Here is a 23,417-nt window from a genome sequence, read left to right as displayed (position 1 = left end):
TTTTCTGTGCACCAGTCTCAAAAAACAGACCTCTCTCAAAACAGACCTCTAGCGTGGGATTTTATGTGTATATGTATTTTTAGGTATTTCCATATTTCCTATGTGCTTGTGTGAGTGAGAGAATAAGCGTGACATGTCTGTCAGTGGAGTTACTGTGCAGCCATTGGTGGATTCCCACGCATTCAATCAGAGATTTGGCTTCTGTCACACATTCACACACACTAACACACACATGCACTCAGAAAAAGAAAGGAGACCTCCATCGCTGAGCCAGCTAAACTCAAAGATTCCTCGTGAAAGTAAGTATTTCCATTCAAAACTTCCCTGTTGATGCTCTTGTTTTGTGACACATCTGGCAGTTTCCGTATTAGTCCTTGTGCACCTCTAGTAAGAGCAGTTTAACATTTATAGACATCTTTAATAGTTTAAAATGGGCTAGATGTCCATTTGTACATGTATTATTGTTGGGAAGGTCTTGAGAAGAAAAGATAAGAGGAAGAGAGAGTGACTTGACTTGTTTTCATTAATGTTCAATGTTCAGTTTCTTGGTGTGTGTTCAAGTGTGTGGGATGGGAGCTAGAAGAGGAAATAGAACTGCAGCGCTTGAGCTAGTAGCACAGGCAAAAGAAAGACAGAATACCCTCCAAACAAACTGTCATTATTTTAATCATGTTTTGCTGCAAGCTTTATAGTGCATATTTGGGTTTTATATATATATATATTACAAAAAAAAATACATATGAATGTGTTTCGTGCAGTTACAAAACATACAGATATTGCATCACTGTAATGGAACAGATGTGGCAGGTGAGTGTTACCGAATGACCTCAGAGGTCCCTAGTTTCTGGGTTATTCCTGTAAAAACATATCAGTTAAAAGGTCACAGCGTGATTCATATAGAATTATTTTGACTTAGAAGGGAGGATGTGTTATGTCCACAGAAACCAGTATTTTAAAAGTAATAATACTATTATTATATTTAATTATACTGACATCTGCAACATCCCTACAATCTCCCCCTTCAATGCCAGTGGTTTGTCTGTGCCAGCACTAAGGATTCAGAGTTGAAAATAAAAACCCTCACAGGATTTCTAAGCGGATTTCCTCAGTGAGATTGTCCTTATATTTTGCCTGAATAGAGCACCAATAAATATTAAGGGTCACTTAATGATACCCAACAAACTATGGGGTTTTGCTTCCTTTCAGTACTAAATAAATAAATAAAAAGTTCCATCAACCCCCTTGTCAAATGGTCCATATCATAAAAGGCATGTGAGAATAACGTCCCACAGTGAGATTGACCTTGCTCGGAATATGGGCTGCATGTTTAAAATTGCGTGGGCAAAGGCAAATGTTCAATAGTTGGTTCAGAAAGTGTGGGCGCCCAGAGGGAATGAGAGGCTCTGCATCTCAGTACAACCAGTACTGGCGGGGCTGAAACACGAGTCGCTGTCGTTTCTGTCGATATCTGTTCTTTCTGCTCTATTTCTCCTTCGACAATTGCAGACGGATCGATTGGTCTGCGCAGGGATTTGTCGCGATTTTCCTCCTTCGCGTTCAACCATATGAATTACTCGCGACGTGTCGCCTATTGGTTACTCGCGTTATCTGTACAAATTATTCAGGCATGTGCGTTTTGCGGTAGATTGGAGATGATATCCGTTTGGCTGCTGTTTTTGAGGTTGCTGGTAGGTATACCGAAGCTTTATGCATCTGTTGCATCCTTTTCTGCTTTGGCGAGCATCTGCATGTGCAAGCACGAAGACGGAATGATGCAGATTCACTGTGCGGCATTTGTGAAGAAGTCGTGTTTGGCAAATTGTCCAGTGTACAGTATTTACAAGCGTTATGCTGCATTGTCTCCATTCGACATTTGCATCCTGAACACTGCAATGATCACTCAGACAAGATTAAATCATGAACTAGCATCAGACACATTTTTTCCACATTAAATTAATGTAGGAATTTTTCGAGTTCAAAAGTTATGCTCAGTCGACATAATCTGTGACATTATGTTGATTACTACAACAACAACATACAAAAATGGTTCATCCCTCATTTATTTATTGTAGGCTAAAACAAAAAATATTAATTTTTTAAAAAGTATAGCCACAAGTTGTAGCCTAAACATTATGTTAACATGATTTTAGTGTGATAAAACAGCTTACTATTTTTATCTGTGTTAAGTTATATCCAATATTAGGCTGACAACTTTGTTGTCATTACTACGTAATGCCAGTAAACATAATCGGGTAAATGCCATAATGCTGGCAAATCTGTAATTACACAAACAAATAGCTCCACTTTCTTCCATTGTACAATAAGTACCTAAATGTAACCACAATTCTTGATTTTGAATTCAAATAAAAAAGTTTTAGCTGCTTTGTTCAGTTTAGAATCCAGAGTGAAAAGATCAGCAATTTTGCAATTCAAGGAAGATGCCATGACCATTGAAAGTATTAAATATTTCCAGTTTCCAGAGGGAAGTTTGACTTAATCCAGTGGTCCCTTTCATTGGATAATGGCTCATGACATCGATTTAGTCTCTGCAGAATTCCACCTCTGGCAAAGTGGATGTGCTGTTCAGACATCAGAAACATATATTCCAAAACAAACAGGGTGGATTTAGGGTGACTGGTGGAAACGGCACCAGCAAGCATGCATTTCAGGACATCACTCAATATGAACAATAGATTTGTTTGTATCTCTTACTTAACAAACTCACTGGGCTTGTAGCCCTAATAAACCTACTACACGGCACTTTGATGTAGATTTCTCTGCAAAGTAAATCAAATAAATCTTTACACACATACTTACTACACAGCTCTTAGTGTACCAAAAGCAAGACATTCTCTTCAGGCAGAGCATGTTGCCAGGCAACCACTACTTTTCAAAAAACATAAAATACAAAGCATCTGAAATCATATCTTGCCAATAAATTATGACTGCTATGACAGTGTCATAGAACATGTAATTGGGTCATCTTAAACAAAAGCTATAAAATAAATCAATAAGGCTGTGAGGATCTGTGCTAAGTTGTGATGTAAAGCTACTTAAGCTAAGATTTGCAGATTTGCTCATGCAGTTTTCTAAAAGTACTTTCAAAAGCAAACTGAATGACTGAAGAACCAACTGCATAATTTTATCCTCCTCTAAATTTTCCTTTGCATGCACTTTAATATCTAGGCTGATTAAATTCCTGTCTCCTTATTTATCACTTAGTAGTTCGTCATTCCCTTCTCTCTGTGCTCTTTCAGTGCAGAGGCTTTCTCCCACCTCTGAAACATAATAAACTCAGAGGAGTTTATACTATATGTGGGTAAGCATTATGTCTGTTAGGGGTAAAAAGTATTGCCTAAATTGCCATTACACTCATTCACATATAAGCTCCTCTAAAGTTTATTATATTTTAGAGTAGGAGCAAGATAGTCTTTGCACTGAAAAAGGAATTCTGTGTTCTCTTGAAGTCACATATTTTGTAGCATCCTATAATGTAGATTTTCATCCCACTTTGAGAGATGCTCCACATCTCATGGTGATTTGTTACCAAAGACATCCACCCACGTTCTATGTCTCACAGCCTGAATACTAGAATAGCTTGATAAAACGAAAGTGTTTGTGATGTTTTCAGTGTTTCTCAAATTGGTGCTCCTTTAATTCTAAACAAGTCTTTTTCAATCTAACTTTCGTAGAGAGCTACAGCTGGTGTGAGAAGGTCAAATGGCTGTGAACTAAATGAAGGCAAAAGCACCTCAGTAAATCAGCAACAAAAAGAGCAGGAATACCACTCTGAGGCAGTCACCATGGAGACCAGCCTGCTTTCAGAAATGGCTGATCTAACAGAATGTAAAATGGATCCTGGGTATACAGAGGACCAGAAATGCCAGTTCAGGGAGGAGGAGAAAGAATCTTTTGCCACATATTTCTCAGAGTGCCTAGATACCACAGAGAGCAACCCACAGGAAGACAAGGATGGGCAAGATAGCAAAGACGCAATCAATGAATGTGAGAGCTCAGGTGAATCTAATGGCAGCACAGACTCTCAAGAGAGCATTTTTGTCAAGGTCAAAGAACAAGAGGATTTAAATCCCAGAGAATATTTTACCTCTGAGCTTCTAGAAGACTCTCACATGAAAGAGCAACTACAAGAGGAAGAGGAAATCAACATTTCTAATGATGCCAAGGTGGAAGAACACATTGAGCCCCAGGTGGCTGAACAAGAAAAATCTGAGCTAGTGCAGCAAATCCTGGAGTTAGACATTTCTGAATTCCCAACTGAATCAAAGGATATGGATAAAGATGACTTAAGTGATTGTCTACATGTGGAGATGGCCATTATTTCATCAGACAGCGATGCTGATGACCAATGGAGGTCCATAGTATCATCAACTGTTGAAGAAAATGCTGATCACTTGTGTATGGATGCACCAGAGGACAACTCTGAAGACCAAGCAAAGCATGAAGAGCATACAGTGATTGAGAGCAATGCTGAAGATGAAGATGGAACCCTGGTGATGAACATCAGTGAAAGTGATATTCTAGAACAACCAGAATGTCCCACAGAGTGTGAGCTGCAGGATATTGCTTCAGATTCCTCTGTCCATTACTGTAACAAGATTCCAGAGGATGAGGATGAGGAAGAGATTGTACAAAGCTCAAAGCACAACCTGCAGCGCCTGTCCTGCTCAACGTCTGAGCTCAACAAGAAAGTGCCCCAAGACTTCTGTGTAGTTCAGGACATAAAGAGCGAGAATGTCAGTACAGAGCACTTGGATTTCAGTGTGACTCGCAAGCAATGGCAGAAGATGGAAGAGCAAACTAAGGGTCAGGTGCACCGGCCCGTGGTGAGACTGGGGTCTTGCCAGGTTGGTCACAGCTTCATGTATACACCTGTGCGCAACATTGATCGTCCCAGGAAAGACCCTGACATAGACAGTCTTGGTCTAGGAGATTACCAGTACACAGAGTTCAGTCCCTGTTCAGAGGATTCTGGTCTAGAAGACACAAGCTACAGGTCCCCTTATGATGAGCCAGAGACTCCCGTGGAGAGGGAGATACGTGAAGCTCTGGAGCGAGAGGAGAATTTCAGGCGTGAGAGGGCAATGGCAAATTCCTTTCCTAGTGAGGCTACGCAAGTAAAGCCCAAGCCTGGTACTCTTCAACACAGCAGATCGGAGCCTGGTGAGCGAGGAAGGATGTTTGACACACCAGAAGACAGATGCAGGTCTCAAAGATCTACTATTGCAAGAAATCCAGCTTTCTCCATCACTGCTTCATCTGGAAGAGGTCCCACATACCACGAAATGACAGCCAATAACGTCATTATACTCGAGCCGGATTCGTACCCCACCAGCCCACGGAATCGAGGGAAAGGAGGCCTGCTCTCTCCAGGGACGAGCAATTGCCAAGAATGGCCATCAGACATGAACAATGTCATTATCCTAGAGACTTCCAATCTCATCATCCGAAGTGCATCGGAATTCTGCCTGAGCACAGCATGCCAAGACACCCAAGAGAGCACGTTTCCCAACAATCCCTTTTTCAAACTGCGCTCCCATAGCACCCAGTCTCTGGTGGACCTGGAGATCAAGATGGTGAGGCAAAGAGAAGAGGAGCTCAGGAGGCAGAGAGCACAACTATATGTAAAGGAGAGATATGACACGGTGCTAGTGTCCCCCAGCCAACTGCAGAATTTCCCTTATGAGAGACCAGGTATCATTTTTTCAAAGTCATTCAATGTTGTTTATTAAATTTTTCCAAAACTGTCATGACATAATGATGTTTTTAAAGGTATAGACCTACTCCTATAAGTAGATGACGTTACTTTTATTTGGATCCAGGAGAAATACCAACGAAATCAAAGTCATCCCCCTCGTCTCCTTCGAAGACACGCAAAATTAATCGCTTCACTTTGTCCTGTGATCACAAGGTACTCTAAATTTAGGGATGTATGCTATGTTCAAAAAGTTTTTAAACTGCATATGTTTCTGTTTGTTTGTGCTTTCATTCTGTACATCATATATAAATGTCTGGAATTCCATTTCAATGCATTGTTCTCTTTTTCATTTACATGTCTTTGACATCTCATTGTTCTGTTCTCATTTCACCTTGAAACTGGAAACTGCATGCAGTTTTACAGGTGAAACTTTCTCCTTTAGTTCCCTGTGGCACCTTACCCTCGAATCAGACGGAAAAGTGCCCTGGCCCAGAGGTGGGAGGCAGGTATATTTGCCAATCATCAGCAGCAAGACTGAATTATTTGACTAAGTAAAGAAGCACAAATCAAGTCTATTAGAGTGTAAGCATGTACAACTAGTTTTAGAGAGTAATACATTCAGTACTATGACAAACATGGAACTTATAAGATAAGTAATAAATATATAATTGCGGCACAGTAAACTGACATTTTTAACATTTTTGATGTGAATAGTATTTTCATTCTGAATTTTATCCTGGATAAACTTTTATATAATTGCAGAAGAAGTACAGTTTATAATATATAAATATTGCACTATGTATAAAATGTCAAACACTGAGAACTTTATTATTCTAATTTCAAAATACATGCATGATTTAAAAAGAGTAACACTAATTTTGAGTCTTAGATTAAAAATACATTTTGTTACAAAGACATTTTGTCACTTTAAGCATAAAACCATGATACAGTGGAGAAAATAGATTGACATAAATACTTATCTTTGATTTAATGAGCTCAAAAGTGCAATTTTAGACCATCGCTTGGACTGTCTAGAGAATGGTGTCTGATGATCAATAGTTACAGTATTTTAATATTTTTTGGGATGTAGCTCAGAGAGGTGTTTACAAGATAAGTGACTGAATTCTGCACCATAATTAGATTGTGATTATTTTAACCATTTTCAGCTTTGATTGCTTGCTAATACTGCAAACATTTGTATTTGTGTGTAAATATTTGTGTGAAATAAATATTTAAAACCGTGTACTCCATAATATTCATGTTGCATCTCAATAGATATGTTTCTTCCTTGCAGTTTTCAGTGTAAATATGTTTAAAGTAAACCTAGAAATAAAATGGAAATTAACTTTGATGATGGTCTCTCATGTGATATAAATAATTCTAGGCATTTCTCCCACTTTATGTCCTGAAAAATTTCTGCACGATTCATATGCTGGTTATATGTCACCTATGGAGCTGAGAAGAGAGATACAGAATGCTGAGTTTCCAAGCACAAAAAGAGCAAGGACAGCCACTCTAAACTTTGTATCCTGTGGAAGCAGGAAGAAAAGAACTTGATAGGCACAGTACATTAGTTTAACTCAGATAAATATAGCTTTATATATCTTTTGGGGATTATAAATTTGACAAAATTAGATATTCGGTAGAATGTAAGCCTCAATCACCATTCACTTTCATGGGATCTGTTTTTCATAAAATGTCATACAATTAAAGTAAATTGGTGTCCTTTAGTCATATGCCTTTTGAACAACATTCAAGTAAATTATAGCAGAATTTTCAATTGAACTATCAATTTAATCATTTCATTGAGTCCATTGTGATGCACGCTGCTTTCTTTTATAATTAATATGAGTGTTTGCTTTCATCCCCACCTTTATGGATGAACTTTAGGGCAAAATTAGTTTGAGTAAAGTTTGGCCTTACCCAGTTTTCCTTCCCAGAAAAGTTTGAAAGAACTGGAAACTCATCTTCATTGTCACTCCCTGCTGAGACACAAAAAAAATACTAAAAACAGACTGATACATCATTATGGAAAACATATTTTTGCATCATTTCAGTCTCAGCTGGAAATATTTTTCAAACAATTTCTGTCTGAACCACATGCAGAATGATTGAATAGACACTGTGTACTTCCAAAAGAATCAGTTGTGTACTTGTCATCTATGGAACAATAACTTTGAAATTTTAAATGAGTGGAAGTCCATTTAGAAGTTTAATACAAGACTTCACTTTAGTAATGAGGTTAATTATTTTCACAGCATTTTCCTGAGGCCTTCTATGTCTGAAAATGAGTTATACAAACCTTTTCTAATAAGACCTTGCTTATGAAGTCGTAAAACTAGCTTTATAGCAATGGTCCAAACCACAAACCCAGAAAGCACCCCTGTGGTCCATGAGAAAGGGAGCAAAAGAGACTGTTGCTGTATTCCAACAAACATGGAAGCCACTGGAATAATAAAAAAAAAATTATAAAGTAATTTGGCATTTGTTGATGTTTTCCCAGTTATATTGTTTTACTAAAAGGAAGAGATTTATATGAGACACACTTTCAAATCACTACAATTCCAAAGAGCAAAATTCACCAGCAATAAATTCAGCAGCATTTCCTACACCCCAGTGCAACCAATTGAATATCCACCTCCTGAAACAATGAAATGATTATGCAGGGAGCAATTCTTTAGCTGACATTTTGCTACAGGCAACAGAGCTAATAAATGTTAAAAATGATTTATATCTTAATATAAAATTTAGTACTCCCAAGCAGTAAAATCAAGCTAATTTGTTTGAAACTAAAAATGTGTTAAAGAATACCTTGCGGAGTCCGGGGCTGGTCTGAAAGCAGCGATTATAGGCTGACAGAAAGTGAGAATCATAACAGTGCAGCCTAGGTATGGATGAGCACCTGCTTTCTACAGAGAATCAATAGACACTTTATAGAGACTATAACCTATTACAGCATACCACACAACATAAAAAAAACTCTGATTCTGACATGGTTCTGAAATGAAATAGTGTCTCCTACTGGCAAGGAGTGAAACTGTGGCATTGAATAAATAGAATAGATACAATTTTGTCACTTTGATTAAGATTTAAGCATTTTTATTGCAAATCAATGTGTTACCGACAGAGAGCACAGACTCTACTTACTGTGCTCCATTTTTGTCTGTAAATGAAGGGAAAGATGAAGCCAACAGCTGTGAGCAACAATGTAATTGACATCAATCCGCGATGCACCTACAACCAGAAAGGAATTTATGCGATTGTGGAGAATTAATAACAAGTGAAATTTGCAGAAATTTATGAATACTTGTAAAAAACATGCAGAACATGCAGTAACCATAAGAAAAATGCATGGTATCAGAGATTTTATGGCAATAGAAGCATTGGTGTATAGTATAAAAATATGTTTGAGTTAAATCCTCATACCTGAAACCATATCTTTTGTCCAAACAGTGTTTGTTCCGGCCAATCAGGTTTAAAATAACTGGCCATTAATGTTCCAGTGCTTCCTGCTAGCATCCAGGCAATCAGCATAAGCACTCCTACATTTACAGAGGCAGTTTTTGATGAGGGTCATTATATTTGGAAATCTGAAGTCCTTTGCATGTTACACCCCTAATTGCACACATACATCACCAAGATGTCTATTTTATGCATGTGTTTATATCTGGAAGATGTATTTTTTTAGTTTGTTTGCTCATCTGCAATAACGTCTAAAAGACGTTTCTTCTCAGATGTCAATAAGACATTCAGAAGATGTCTTTGATATTTGTATGATTTAGAATGTTTGTAAATCTGATCTTTTTATGATGTTTAGCAGATATGAATTAGAATGTGATGCATTCCAGATGAAACACTCTTAAACAGGTATCTCAGAGACGTATGTGTGCTGTCTGGGACCTCTACTAATGGTGATAGTTTATTCATAATGTATGTCTTAAAATATCAATTAATCTAATCTAATTGCCAATTTAACAAATTATGCTTTCATCCAAAGTGAATTACAGTACACTTGTAACATATGCATTATCCCTCTTGAGTAACCAGGGGTTACGTTTATTGCTAAATGGCAAAATGGTGATATTTTGTAAACCCCTTGCAATGATGGTACCTACAATATTTCAGTAACCCATCTTGATCTTTACATATCAGTGCTAATTACAGTGGCATTTTTAGTAAGGTTTATTACAATAAAACACCTACCATGGCATTTCATGAGCTGTGGGGAACGTGAGCCTGTCAGTTTTTCTGGAGGGCCGGTAATGACCTGAGAGTGGGTTGATATCAGTGGCTGCCTATTATGTCTATGGATCATACCTACAGCACAACACAACAATAAAACTGATGCGATAACAAGAATAAATCATAATGTAACCATAATTTTTATGATTATACCATAAAGATAGGATATGAAAAACTCTAGCCCTAGTATTCCACTCAAGTGCATGACAATTGCTGTAAACCTGTACTATCTTGCGGAACATCACCAGTTGTTACTGGTCAAAGTTTTTTAGGAAATGAACTTGTCCTTGTTTCCTTGTAAAATTTTACCTCCTGTGCACCCATTGACCCTTCACTGCTATCGTAGCATAAGTAACAGGAAACGAATACAGATTGTAAAAGCCATCACAGACACTAAATTAATCAGTAAGGTCAGAATTCCGGATCTGTGGAGTAACACGGGCTGCAAGACAATCTGCTGCACAGAGGTCATAGAACAAAGCTACGTGTGGCACTGAACCACATGAGTCCAATAATCATTTGTCAATCAAAAACAGTTTCCAAGAATAAGAGAAACAGTCCTTGTGGAAAACACAGAAGGACATGATATGCTTACAACCGGAAAGACAATTGCTAATTCATCACGCTGTAAATTTTGCAGTTAAAAAAATAGCTGGAACTCATTTTAACTCATATTTTTTTTAATGTTAAAATACTGTTCTTTCTCAAAGTGTCAGCATAATATGCAGAGAATGTGCTACAAGTAAGCCATTCAAAGGTTGAATCCTCTCAAAAGTGTCAACACTGATCTGTCTATTTGAGCATTCTGACCAACCAGACTACTTTTGATCAACCAATAGTGTGTGTTTTGGGGCTGTACGATCTGTGTGTTCAACCAATGGCAGACTGGGTAGAGTTCTGAAACCATTTTGAAAATAGTCTATATTTTCACAATTTCATATGGTGGCGCAACTGCTGCAGAAATCACACACTTCAACTATAATCTATGCTTGAATCTATATGATCAATACTGTCAGATGTCATTGAAGCAGTTGAAAAGCTTACCATATTCAGAAGATCCATGTGCGATGAACAAATAATAACTGTGATTGAGGCTGAACCGGACCGGGTCCTGAGGGGTGTGAATGGCCCTAGAGAACCTGCACTGAATCACCCCATCTGAAACTCTCCAGCCTACATCAGTCAGCACAGACTGAGGGGAAGTTAAAAAAAAACAAACGCCACACTTTTTGGATGTTTTTATGTTTTTAAATTGATGTTGTTACATTTTGACATTTATGATGTTAGTTGGTTTTGTGACCAAATACTGAAAAGTGACACAAAATCAGCATTACATCCCTAAAGCGGTCTCTTACCTTGGATGCCACTTGTGGATACTTTCTCCCTGTTGTGTATGCTGCATCCACACTAACAAGACCACCGTCATTTATGCACAAGTATGTATCGTCATCTCCCTAGTACACATCATTACAAGTTCATTAGGTTGACATGAATTTGACACATATAATGTCAATTTATTATAATGCACAGTGAACAAATGTAAGCCTTAAATGTGCTGTAGGTTTGCTCCAATACCAAAATGTTGGCTTTGGTACCATACCAGCCCTGGTACCTCGATATTGATATTAAGTCTATACATATGCAACAAATAAAAAAAACTGCATAAAGTCTTATAAATATAATTTTTAGTTTTAATTGTTCTGGATTCCATGTTAAATGTTTAAATGTTATAATTAAATAGATTTTAATAAAATACATACTGTACAGCTTTGATCAAATGAAAATATAATAATTTTTAAATAATCACAATCACCTGAGGCAAAAGGCTACCATGGCTGAATCACAACATGCTGATATTTAGTACAATTGCTTATGTGATATTGCTTACAGATAATGATATTGATAATATAACCATTTAATATTAGATTATTTTTTCTATGAGTATTATTGCTACAAATTTGAATATTACACTTTTATGCAGTAGTAATATTTTCCTGTCGTAATATCTTCAATTTCACACATCAAGCCCTCATTTAAGCAGGACTTTAATTTTGAAAGACCTTTGAAGTTCTGTTTCTGAAGTATTTGTTATATCAAATTGAAATCTTCATTGAAAAAGGTCATTTGAGAGTTCACAGCAGTTTATGCACTAAACACACTACTCTGCTACTCTGCTGATGGATACTATTGGACACTGCATGAAAATCAAGCAGTAGTAGTGTGTGTTGCATGTGCGTGTGTCTGTGTGAAGGAGACAACAGAGCAGAGCGGAGCCTCTCATTCATTCTGTGGCATGCAGCGCATGTGATTGTATATTATTTAATTAAATGACATCCTTCTTCTGTTTAATTATCACACCTGGCCATATCGAGACTTGTTTTTATTATTTCAAATAGTATTTGATTTCACCTCAAAAATCTCACATTACATGACATTTTGATAATGGCAGCATACTTTAGTATGGTACCGAAATTAACAAGAGGATATCATACCAATTAAAATGTTGATATTTCGTTAGTACCGGTGTACCGCACAACCCTAAGGTGCTGTAAGCTGTATTAGCCATTATGGAAACTTTTGCTAGTTGTAGCCACTGAATAAGTCCACCCCCATCCCTGCAACCCCACACTCTCTCTCCAAAAACCCCAAAAAACCAAACACCTCTCAGCCAACCCGAGTGCAGCCAACCAGAATATGTAAAAGTAAAAAAGGCAGAGAGCATTTTCTGATTAGCTCAAAAGGTGTGGGCTCTGCATCCTGTCATAGAGACACAAGGTAGTATGAGTTAGGATTATTTCACCTACATGTTTTCAACTAACTATATCTTTTAAGTACAAGGGACATGCATTTTATTCGTAATATACCTTACAGCACTTTAAATGTGAAATAGCTTTATCATCAGCAAAGTCAAACTTTTGTCATGCTTACCATCCATTTATCCTTGGACAGAGCAAAGGATATGTATCCCTGTGCTGGGCCGCTGAGCTCAAACTGAACTGACTGGCCTACACTGGAATAGGAAAGGAAGAAGCAGTTTGTGTCCACAGAAGGGTTGCAGCCAGCAGGATCAATGAGACAAGATTTCCACCTGCCACAACCCTCTGAGGTGAACTGTAAGAGAGACAAGGACACCATTACAAAAATGTCTCTGACATAGGCAAGCATAGCCTAGGACTCCCAGACATGGTTTAAATGGATAATTGCCCCAGAATAAAAATTATTTCTGAATTTAGTCATGCTCATGTTGTTCAAAACCTATACACAGTGAAAGTAGATGGGAACCAGGGTCTGTCAAAATGACAAAATATTATCATAAAAGTAGTCCATATAACTCCTGCCCTATATTTCAAGTCTTCTTATCATAGTCCCCATGATAGCTTTGTGTGAGGGACTGACTGAAATTTAAACCGTTATTTACTGAAAACCTTGCTTGAGAGCCGTGGTTACATTTAAGTTCATGTTTGGAGATTTGGAGAAGAACAGATTGGACACTGCTACAAATTATTCCTTTTGTGCTTGATGGAAGAAGGAAATTCATACAGGTTTCTGAAGATATAATGGTGAGTGATTACATAATTTTCCTCTTTTGTGTGAACTATTCTTGTAAGCTATGTCCAGAAATCATGATCCTTTATGATTATGAGCAAGTAAGATTATCTCCAGTGTTTTGGCACCTACGGGCTGAGGCAGTATACAGGTGGTTCCAGAGATTGTAGACATGTCAGTGGTGGTAGATTGAGATGGAGCCGAAGTCACACCACTTTGAGATATGATTGGACCAGGAAGTTTGACCCAGAAAATCTTGTAGTGGGCAACCACTGAAGCACTTAATTTGGAAAAGAGCAAATATTAAAATCACGAACAATGGGTAATAAGAACCAATATGTCTCCAATGATGCTGTTCATGAGAATTTCTAATATTGAAAGAGAACACACTCACAGAAACTGTACAGTGGGAGGAGCGTTGGACGGGGCAATCCAGATCACCTGAATTTCTGTCTGTTTGGCATTGCTGGTGTGACTAACAGCAGAGCCCTTTCAAACACAGAAACTTTCATATTTCATCATACTCTTTAAAGGGATAGTTCAACCAAAAATGGAAATTCTGTCATAATTTACTCATGTTGATGACAGAATTTTCATTTGTGGGTGAACTATCCCTTTTACATCAAAAGCAAATTATAAGACATTCTAATATCTGCAAATGTTTTCCATGCAAGATATGTTGTAATGCAGAGCAATCCACTGGTAATTCTGTTTTAAATAATGCTGGGTCAAACAAAAAGTATACTCCTCAATTGTCCTCCACTGTACCTCTATGCTGTTGCACATTAAAAGCTGAGAAATCTTGGGGTTGACCAATGTGAAGGAGCCAACAGCAGGTCCAGTAGAGTTTGTGGCATCTCGGGCCTGAAGCAGAAAGCCCTCAAAGTGCTTTTCTCCAGAGAGAGTGACTACAGCCAATAAAAGAAACCAGCAAAAGAAAGCAACATCATTGACTGTTAAGACATGTAAATTATAAAAAATTACAAAAATGAGTCGTATGGGTTTTGCATCCAACGTACCTTTGATGTGATCTCCTAAAGTGAATTTACTGACATTCACAGTCAGTGTGTATGGACTGACAGTAGTGTTGGGATGGCCATGATGCTCCGGCATCATGCTCTCACAAGCTTTCTCCACTTTTCCATTTTTGTATCCACTGATGGCAGTCAAGCACAACGTTCCAAGGATTGCCAGAGCAGTTTGTAGTTTGCTCATTTTCAGTGGCGATGATGTGATCATCTGTGAATGTAACTTGAGAGGAATAAAGCATATGCCATAAAATTATGGGCATTGGTCCTGATATTACAGATTACAGAGTACTGGAAAATGATTTATTCAATGTTGTCAGGTACCAAACCTTGGAATTAATGGATTTAAATGATTTTAGTGCACAAATGAATCCAATATGACCAAAAATGTCTAGAGATTAGAATGTAGGCCAATCAGCTTTCTGGACATGCACAGTCCATTTGTTTCTTTAAAGAAAAAGATGTAAGATAGCAATATTTTCTGCCCAAAACTAGAACATGATTTAGCCTCTTATCAATAGTGGTTATCAAACCAAAAGGGCCACAAGAGGACTTAAAATGATTTAATAATTTATAGAGAAAAATAATCTAATTTATCTAAAATGGAAACAAACAAAGAAAATATAAAAATCAGACCTATAACATATAAACTGACATTTCCTGAAACGTTTGGAATCTCAAAATTCATTAAGAATTATTTTCATCTATTAACACTCTCGTTTCTGGTGCAAGGGGGGGCTTGGAGTCAAAAAAGTTGAGAACCACAACTCTATAGAATCTTCGAACTTTATATTGAATAATTTCCATAACTTTTCAGGAATGGAGAAAAACATTCACTGTTACTCCAGGTTTTCCGAGTTCCAAAGCTGTGGCTATCCACAATACATTCAAATTATAAAGAAGCATTTCTTTGCTTTTGTATTTGTTTTAGCCAGCCTTTTTTTAAATAAATAATCGTACGTTCCTTAGTCCAACAAAACTGTAATGTCATAATAGCACTATAATTATTAAAATATTTGTTAATACGTGATAGATTTTCATAAATTGTTGCACTATGATTATACACTTCAAATGATGATAACAGAAAAAGTTTATTTCAAAGTCTGTTGAAAAAGAGCGTCAACAGTAAATGCTGCACTTACCTCGTCAGCAGCCTGTCTGCTCAGGTAATGTTAGCAGGTAATATTTTTTTATGGTTTTATCATGAATATTGAGGAAACAAATGGGCGGGTCATGTTACATTTCAAGATTCTTTCCCGCCACAAGATGGAGACAAAATCTGCTAGGCAGGTTGTTTAATTGTTTATTGATGTATACATACATTTATTCGTGAATGTGATGCAAATACATAACTATTACATTAGTAAATTTTTTTATTTGCCTATCCTAGATATAATAATTTTTCATTTTTAAACATACAAAATAAAATTCAGCTCGTGGTGATACATCAGTTAATTTGTTTCTTATATTAGTAGTGATACGGTAATAGTTCGAATACGTCAATGGCTGTGTCTCATTTAGAAGGCTGCGTGCTAGGTAGGACACGTCTTTTGAAGGCTGCACTATACCGAGTGCCCTCCTTAAACAAACCTCGTTTAAACGAGACGGCCTTCGTAGGACAAACGAAAACAGAATGTAACATGGTTGCTATGACAGCACGCCACTTTTTGAAAAGCGCGAGCGCTTTGAGTGAGAAGGGAACAAAGTCCCTTTGGAAGGGAAATGCATGAGGTACATTTTAGGAGAGTTATAATGATGTAAAGAGAAAATAAAATAGATTTTACATGTGTAATTTATTCAAATTTTGTTTTATTATATATTAATATAATTATACATATTATATACTCAGCACCCATCTACTGAGGTACTTCAACTTGGGAATGAACATTCCTTGCGTTTGAACATCATATTTACGGGCAAATTGGCGTCATTTTTAAATTTTTTTAGACAAATCTGTCGTTGTGAGTGACACACCTCATGCATCCTCCGAATTTCTGTAAAAGAAGGTCGCATTCGAAGTGTCCTACTCACTTTTCTGAAACGAGACAGCCTTGATTACGTATGCGGCCGACAAATGCGACCTCCAGAGGACGCAGCCTGCCAAACGAGACCTTTTTTTATTTTATTTTTTTGTCTACATAGTTTTTATTCATTCATTCTATTATGCAACAAGTGAATTTATGACTAGTGCAGTAGTGCAATGTTAATTGTACTCTTCTCCATCTATTAACTCCATCTTTAACAGGCAATGTGTGCTCAAAACATGTAAATTGAACGGTCAGAGTATTTTATATTAGTGTCGTTACGGTAGCGGGCAGCAGAGAATAACTGACTACTGTACACGCCTCCCTCTACTACTGCAACTGGAACGTCCTTAAACCGAATCCAGGAATTACACTGGTGTGTCTTTTAATCCTACTTCTCATTAACACTGCATCAATGTCGTGAAAATACGATCGCAACTTTTGTGTCAGATTTGATGATGCCAGGCTGTCGTCGTGCATTATGTGATTTGAACTGTTGACCGTGTCAAGAAGGACAGTACTTCTGATGCATAGTGTGTGCGTACTGTCTTGGCAAATGTCACTGTTGCTCTGATAACACATTTAAAATAGACTTGCTTGGCCTTTGTCAGCTAGATTCTTAACCTCGACCATGAGATGTTTAGTCAGTGACTTTAAATACCGGTGATGTTAAGCTACCAGAGGTGGTGATGATGATGGTGCATTGAACGTGCAGTAGATAATCCTACGTGCGGATATAAAACATTACATTTCGAGCATGCATTTCTTGCGGAGTTATTTGGACATTTTATCATTATAATTTTGATAGTGTTTACCTTGTGTCATGTTAGGTAACGCTTACAGTAAGTCACATGGTTTTTAAAATGTTGCAATAATTTGTGTTTATAAAGGAAACAGTTGCAATTTTGTGGCAGACGCTGTGTGAGTACATGGAAATAATCTACCTGTTTTGTTAGAAATTAAGTGTACTGTAGTTTCTAAGCAAATCTTACATTAATAAATGTAATAAAAGTTGTCTTCTATGTGGATAGTAACATAAATTAAACACTATTTTAATATTATTTAATATTATGTCTTTCTGTTAATAGAAAAGCATTAAGCACAATTACAAGTTACACTGCTTTTAAATTCTTTACCCAAGTTTATGCTTAAACTTCTATATTTGTTCTTTTTCTTTCTGTATTTCAAGGTTTCTTTTTTACTTTTAATGATATTCAGTGTCACTCATCTGGTATCTGTTGTTTCTTTAATTATTCTTTCTATCCATATGCAGTGTGAGCATTTCGTTGTTTTATGCTGAATGTTATTGTACTGTTTTTCTTTTAATGTATACAGTTACTGGACTTCTGTTAAGTCCAATTAAATGTCAACTACTGGAACATCTCATGATTTGCATGTCTTTTGATTCCCTCTTCAGTGAAGCAGATCCTGTTGCATCATCTCCTGTATATTAAGGACGCTGTAAATAAGGAGTTCAAGCATGACTCATAGTAAACAAATACGAGTGATGGTCCTCAATGACATGGAGAAACTACACAGGACTGTCTTCCGTCTGGACCAAGGCAAGTTTTAACTAATGATTATTAATGCTTTACATCGTCCTGCTGATGCATGACTGTGTATTGTAGTGTGATAATGGTAATGTCTAATAAGATATGTGAGAGCACTTGCCGTTGTTTATTGAAGGTCTACTGTTAAAAGGAGCCAACTTTATGGGATTTTTATCTTGGTCAATTGCTGGCAAGACAGTGGGACAGCAAGTTTTTTTTATTTATTTTTCTCCACAATTTGGCATGCCCAATTCCCACTACTTACTAGGTCCTTGTGGTGGTGCGGTTACTCGCCTCGATCTGGGTAGCGGAGGCAGGGCCGGCGCTACCTATAGGCGAACTAGGCAGTTGCCTAGGGCCTCGGCCTTGAAGGCAGGGCCTCCAAAACATACACATGCTTATCCACCAATCAAGAGCAGCAAAATACTATGCTGTTTGTCCATTGGATATAACAATTGTCATTCACCTGTAGTTAAACCAAGTAATATCACCGTTTACATGCGAGTCACTCCCAACCTCTGAATTTATGAATGAAGAGATTGTAGATGAATAAAATCCAACTTTTCTGCAAATTTATCTGATGGCGCGAGCGAACTCATCCTTCAGGGGCTGTTAAGCGTAAGCCTGAGCAGGCACGCAAAGAAAGTGCAGCTCGTGATTCAGGTATCATCTATTTTTGAGTGATTGTAATGTATTGTAAAAAATAAACTGATTCTAACGATCAGCGTCATTTTGAGAGATCATTTGACGGTTATTTCCAGTTCAAAAAAGCGCAAGCACCGATGATGGACTGAATTCGCTTCTGACACTTTGAATCCGAGCGTATGTAGCTACAATCGATTTCCAGCCCTAGTCAGGAGCTGACTCGCAAAATACTACAGAAAAAGTCAAGTTTGTCAGTCAAAGAGCAAACGCACCATACTAAAGCATTGTTTATTATGTTTTAAAACAGTCTGTATATCTTCTAAAACGCAAATGTTTAGCCTACATTAACTGCTCTAGTCTATCATAATAGACTATAGACCATAATAGACTTAATTTTTTTCGTTTTCCAATCATAATACTTTTGCAATATTTATTGAAAATAAGTATGCAATCTTAAGCATATGAATAAGCACACAATTACAGTTGACGAAATTAACTTGTCTTTTCACTTCCACTAGCAGCTGATTTGTGTATCATAAGGTATTTCTCTAATATGACTATATTTAGTCTATCAAAAACAAAACTGTTCATTATCCCAAATAGTGGGTTAGTGTGTTACCATAAATAAATTACTGAACAAATTACTGCAAAAAACTTCCTGACTGCTAAAAAAAAAAGATGACTTTTCAGATGATTTGTTTTTTGTTTACCTTAATTAAAGTTACATTAATATGCACATTTAAGTAAAAATATAAAAATACTGATAACAGGTTTTGTATAAATAAAATGGTTAGGAATCATATTTGTTTTCAAGTCTTTTTATTAAATTATGTTTTATTAACAAAGTTCGGAGGAGCACATTCAGATAATCAACGAGATAAGAGGTATATATACTGCAGACTTACCTCTGTTCATTGACAGTTTATCAGCATCCCTCCACCGTCCCCATCTCCTCACTTTGATTTTTAATAATCTCTTATTGGATGTAAACAACACAATCCAAAATACAATGCAATACTGTGTAAATCTGGCCAAAATTCAGAGCCTGGAGCCCTCCCCTGGACAGCATGCCAAATACGCATAATCTTTACTCTATTTAATTTGATGTAAGTGTGAACTCATGAATTCTGAAAGGTGGAGGGGAGGAGGGCATGACGGGGGGCCTCGAACATACATTTTGCCTAGGGCCTCCAAATGTCTAGAACCGGCCCTGAGCGGAGGATAAGTCTCAGTTGCCTCCTCTTCTGAGACAGTCAATCCACACATCTTATCACATGGCTTGCTGTGAATGACACTGCAGAGACTCACAGTATGTGGAGGCTCATGATATTCTCTGCGATCCACGCACAAATTACCATGCGCCCCATTGAGAGTGAGAACCACTAATCGTGACCACGAGGAGGTTACCCCATGTACTCCACCCTCCCTAGCAACCAGGCTAATTTGGTTGCTTAGGAGACCTGGCTGGAGTCACTCAACACACCCTGGATTCAAACTCATGACTCCAGGAGTGGATAGTCAGCGTCAGTACTCGCTGAGCTACCCATGCAAGGCTACAATATCGAGAATATTGTAAAATTATTTAGAAATTAAATTTAGAAACCCAAGACAATAAAAAATATTACATATATCAACAAAGTTCAACGGTTGCAATATCATTAAATGCATCCTCATTGTCAGTTAATGTTAATAAATTCTATCAAAATTGATGAAAATAATTTTTTAACTAAAGATTCCAGATAGTCTCAGAGAGGGTTTTCATTATATGAAAGCTTAATGTGAACCAATATTAAGAAGGTCAAGGAAGAACTCCTCTGTCTATGTAGAAACACTTATATTATCATCTTTACAGATCAAGAAAGATAAACCTTGTTTATTGTGACATGTGAACAGCAAAATGTAACTGAATGAATTTTTGTGGCATGTGCCTGTGTTCTGTATCTTCTTAGGGTTTGAGCTCCAGTTTCGTTTGGGTCCCACTCTTCAAGGGAAACACGTGCGTGTTCACACTAACTACCCTGCGGATGGGGAACGCTTCGAGCGCCACAAATTCCGCGCCTTAGAGTTCATAAACCCCACTGCAAGAGAAGATGATTCTGACAAGTTCTGCACCCTTGACCTCCAGGTTTCAGGCTCATACCAGTATTATTTTGGCTATGGGTGAGTTAGGCTGCAAAGATGATTTTAAAGGATTGCATACTACAAGTTAGCATTATTATGAAAAAAATCGAAATGGTTGATTATTTCCTCTTGATATTGTAATTGCAATTATTAATTTTGATTAATAGAATTTACAGTGGTGTGACATCTAGAAAATCCAAAATAATTAGCTTTGGTTCAAAAGATTCTTGTCAGGTGATGTCTAAACTGCAAGCAGAAGTTAAACATTAAAAATGAATCTGTGGATCAGACTGTTTAAAAAGCACTTATTAGGACTGGTTGTCATTAATGATAGACCTATAGACTAGTTTAAACACCTCTGATTTGCCTCTGCTTTCATGCATACAACAAACATGTCTGTGATTGTTTTCAATGCTCAAGTGCTACATAAAAACATGTTGTCATTTGAAAACATTGACGTAATGGGAGTAGCTTTAAATTAAATGCTGCTGACATTGTTAATTACAGCAGCTGTAATTGAAATTTCAAATGTGTTTTTTATTAATTGTCTATTGTCAGTCTCTTTAGATTGGTGAGTTTGTTTATTATTAAAAAAAATGTATGCTATTGCCCAAATGTTCTTCAATTATTGTTGCCCATTAGAGATGAGGAACAGTCTGGTGGTGGATATGTTGTGGTGGACCCTGTGCTCAGGGTAGGAGCAGATAACCATGTATTGTCCCTAGACTGCATTAGCATCCAGACATACCTGTCCAAATGCCTTGGACCCCTGGATGAGTGGCTGGACAGACTTGGAGTTGCCAAAGAAGCAGGCAAGAAAACATCTGATGCTTTTTTTTAAGTCGAGGAACAGCTTACATGGACTTTTAAAGGGATAGTTCATCCAAAAAATGAAAATTCTCTCATTATTTACTCACCCTCATGATATCCCAGGTGTGTATGACTTTCTTTCTTCAGCAGAACACATTTGAAGGAAAATACATAAATATCTGTCCTTAAAATGCAAGTGAATGGCGATTTCTATTTTGAAGCTCCAAAAATCACAGATAGACTTCTAAAGCTATACGATGGCTTTTGTTGTGAAAAATATAAATATTGAAGTCCTTTTTTAACTCTAAATGATGCTTCCAATCAGCAGCGGTATGCACAACGTAATCACATTAGCACTTGAAACATGCAAGAACTGAGGCACGTGCATCACAGCCAGAAGAGCACCGCTGTTTACAAGTGAGGAGGAGAAATGCTGTACAGTAGCTTGGTTGGTTTTGGATTAGATCTGTATTTATTTGTTTCTTTACTCACAATGGTGCGTTTGTGTGATTATCCTGCATGTCTCAGCCGAGAGGAGAATGTGAGATTACGTATGCGCAAATGCATCACATGAGAGACCACTTGGACTCCACCCTCTTGTGAAGCCTAACGGTAGCATTGGATTATAGTTAAAAAGTACTTGAATATTGATCTTTTTTCACACCAAAGTGATTATATCGCTTTAGAAGACCGCTGGAGTCATATCAATAACGTTTATGCTGACTGTCTGTGATTTTTGGAGCTTCAAAAGAGAAATTGCCATTCAATTGAATTTTTAGGACCTACCTAGAATTTGAGGATCTTCTACGAATGTGTTCTTGTGAAGAAAGTCAAACACACCTGGGATATCACGAAGGTGAGTTAATAATGAGAGAATTTTCATTTTTGGGAGAACTGAAAACAACAGTACTGCAATTGAATGTTTGTTTAAATTGAATGTTTGTTTAAAAAACCTAAATTAACATTACTTACACTTACATTTTACCCAATTCAGCATCAACTGCATTTGGACTTCTCTTATCTCCTTCTCTACAGTCTGTTTGATTACATGCCATAATCAATAACTACCCCAAATGCATGAGTAAATTCACCAAATAGAATTAACAAGGTTAAACCATTTCACAGCCGTCAAAATGGCTATCATTTCAGATAGAAACATTTCCATCTACAGTAGTTTACTAGTTCAGAATAATGCCAGATTGAATACAACAAAATGTACGTTTACAACAATGAGGCCTATGCTTGGAATTTATAGACTCATAATTCTCATATGTCTGTAACATTGGCTAGTAACTGATTTTAGTCCAATTTTACATGCATCTTTTTAGGATACAATATGATTCACTTCACGCCATTGCAGACGCTGGGTGAGTCTCGCTCCTGTTACTCTCTGGCCGATCAGCTGGAGCTCAACCCAGACTTCTCCCCACCTGGACAAACTTACAGCTGGATGGACGTCGGTAACCTGGTGGAGAAGATGAAGAACGAGTGGAATATGTTGTGCATCACTGATGTGGTTTACAATCATACAGGTCTGTTTTTTTCTATGTGTACAACTCCGTGTTGTTGCTGTATTTGCCACATTGCAGCTGTTGTTTTGTGCATTCACTCTTAAAATGTGGTACTTAATATCTGGTGTTATTTTGTGGGTTACTGTGGTTGTATCATTGCTTAAAAGGAACTACAATAGTAGTTTTTTCAGAAACACAGCCATTAACCACATCTATTTCCATTG

At 37.3% G+C, this 23,417-nt stretch overlaps 3 protein-coding genes across 8 annotated transcripts in view; 2 read left to right on the top strand and 1 right to left on the bottom strand.

Annotated features, from left to right (window-relative positions):
• The first annotated feature begins 241 nt into the window (after positions 1-241).
• Positions 242-6,981, top strand: si:ch211-153l6.6 (uncharacterized). Of its 3 annotated transcripts, none has more exons than XM_052129183.1 (4): positions 242-299; positions 3,693-5,712; positions 5,841-5,929; positions 6,159-6,981. In XM_052129183.1, the coding sequence occupies exons 2-4, from the start codon at positions 3,804-3,806 to the stop codon at positions 6,252-6,254; spliced, it is 2,094 nt and encodes a 697-aa protein (XP_051985143.1). In that variant the 5' UTR covers positions 242-299; positions 3,693-3,803; the 3' UTR covers positions 6,255-6,981. The 3 variants fall into 3 exon arrangements, with proteins under 3 accessions (XP_051985143.1, XP_051985141.1, XP_051985142.1); XM_052129181.1 differs by lacking the exon at positions 242-299 and adding an exon at positions 1,436-1,688; XM_052129182.1 differs by lacking the exon at positions 242-299 and adding an exon at positions 1,436-1,688 and having other exon boundaries at positions 6,132-6,280.
• Positions 6,982-7,152: 171 nt separating this feature from the next.
• Positions 7,153-14,743, bottom strand: frrs1a (ferric-chelate reductase 1a). Its single transcript, XM_052129370.1, has 15 exons — positions 14,524-14,743; positions 14,273-14,412; positions 13,899-13,993; positions 13,637-13,784; positions 12,887-13,069; positions 11,314-11,412; positions 11,003-11,150; positions 9,920-10,033; positions 9,143-9,258; positions 8,864-8,950; positions 8,528-8,625; positions 8,299-8,357; positions 8,019-8,162; positions 7,640-7,698; positions 7,153-7,245 (listed from the first exon to the last, which is right to left on the bottom strand). Exons 1-15 carry the CDS (start codon positions 14,741-14,743, stop codon positions 7,153-7,155), a joined length of 1,803 nt encoding a protein of 600 aa, XP_051985330.1.
• A 2,064-nt stretch (positions 14,744-16,807) lies between these two features.
• The window catches only part of agla (amylo-alpha-1, 6-glucosidase, 4-alpha-glucanotransferase a), a 40,915-nt gene continuing 34,305 nt past the window's right edge, over positions 16,808-23,417 (top strand). For 2 of the 4 annotated variants that reach the window (XM_052128093.1, XM_052128092.1), the window contains exons 1-5: positions 17,218-17,398; positions 17,974-18,118; positions 20,701-20,911; positions 21,515-21,684; positions 23,011-23,214. In XM_052128093.1, the coding sequence (XP_051984053.1) occupies positions 18,037-18,118; positions 20,701-20,911; positions 21,515-21,684; positions 23,011-23,214 (667 nt within the window). In that variant the 5' untranslated portion in view covers positions 17,218-17,398; positions 17,974-18,036. Of the gene's footprint in view, positions 16,933-17,074; positions 17,094-17,217; positions 17,399-17,973; positions 18,119-20,700; positions 20,912-21,514; positions 21,685-23,010; positions 23,215-23,417 lie in introns of those variants that run through there. The other 2 variants (XM_052128094.1, XM_052128095.1) reach the window with 2 other exon arrangements.

Source organism: Xyrauchen texanus, chromosome 6 (genome assembly GCF_025860055.1).
Source record: "Xyrauchen texanus isolate HMW12.3.18 chromosome 6, RBS_HiC_50CHRs, whole genome shotgun sequence".
Classification (NCBI taxonomy): domain Eukaryota; kingdom Metazoa; phylum Chordata; class Actinopteri; order Cypriniformes; family Catostomidae; genus Xyrauchen; species Xyrauchen texanus.
This window is presented reverse-complemented; position numbering and strand designations above follow the sequence as displayed.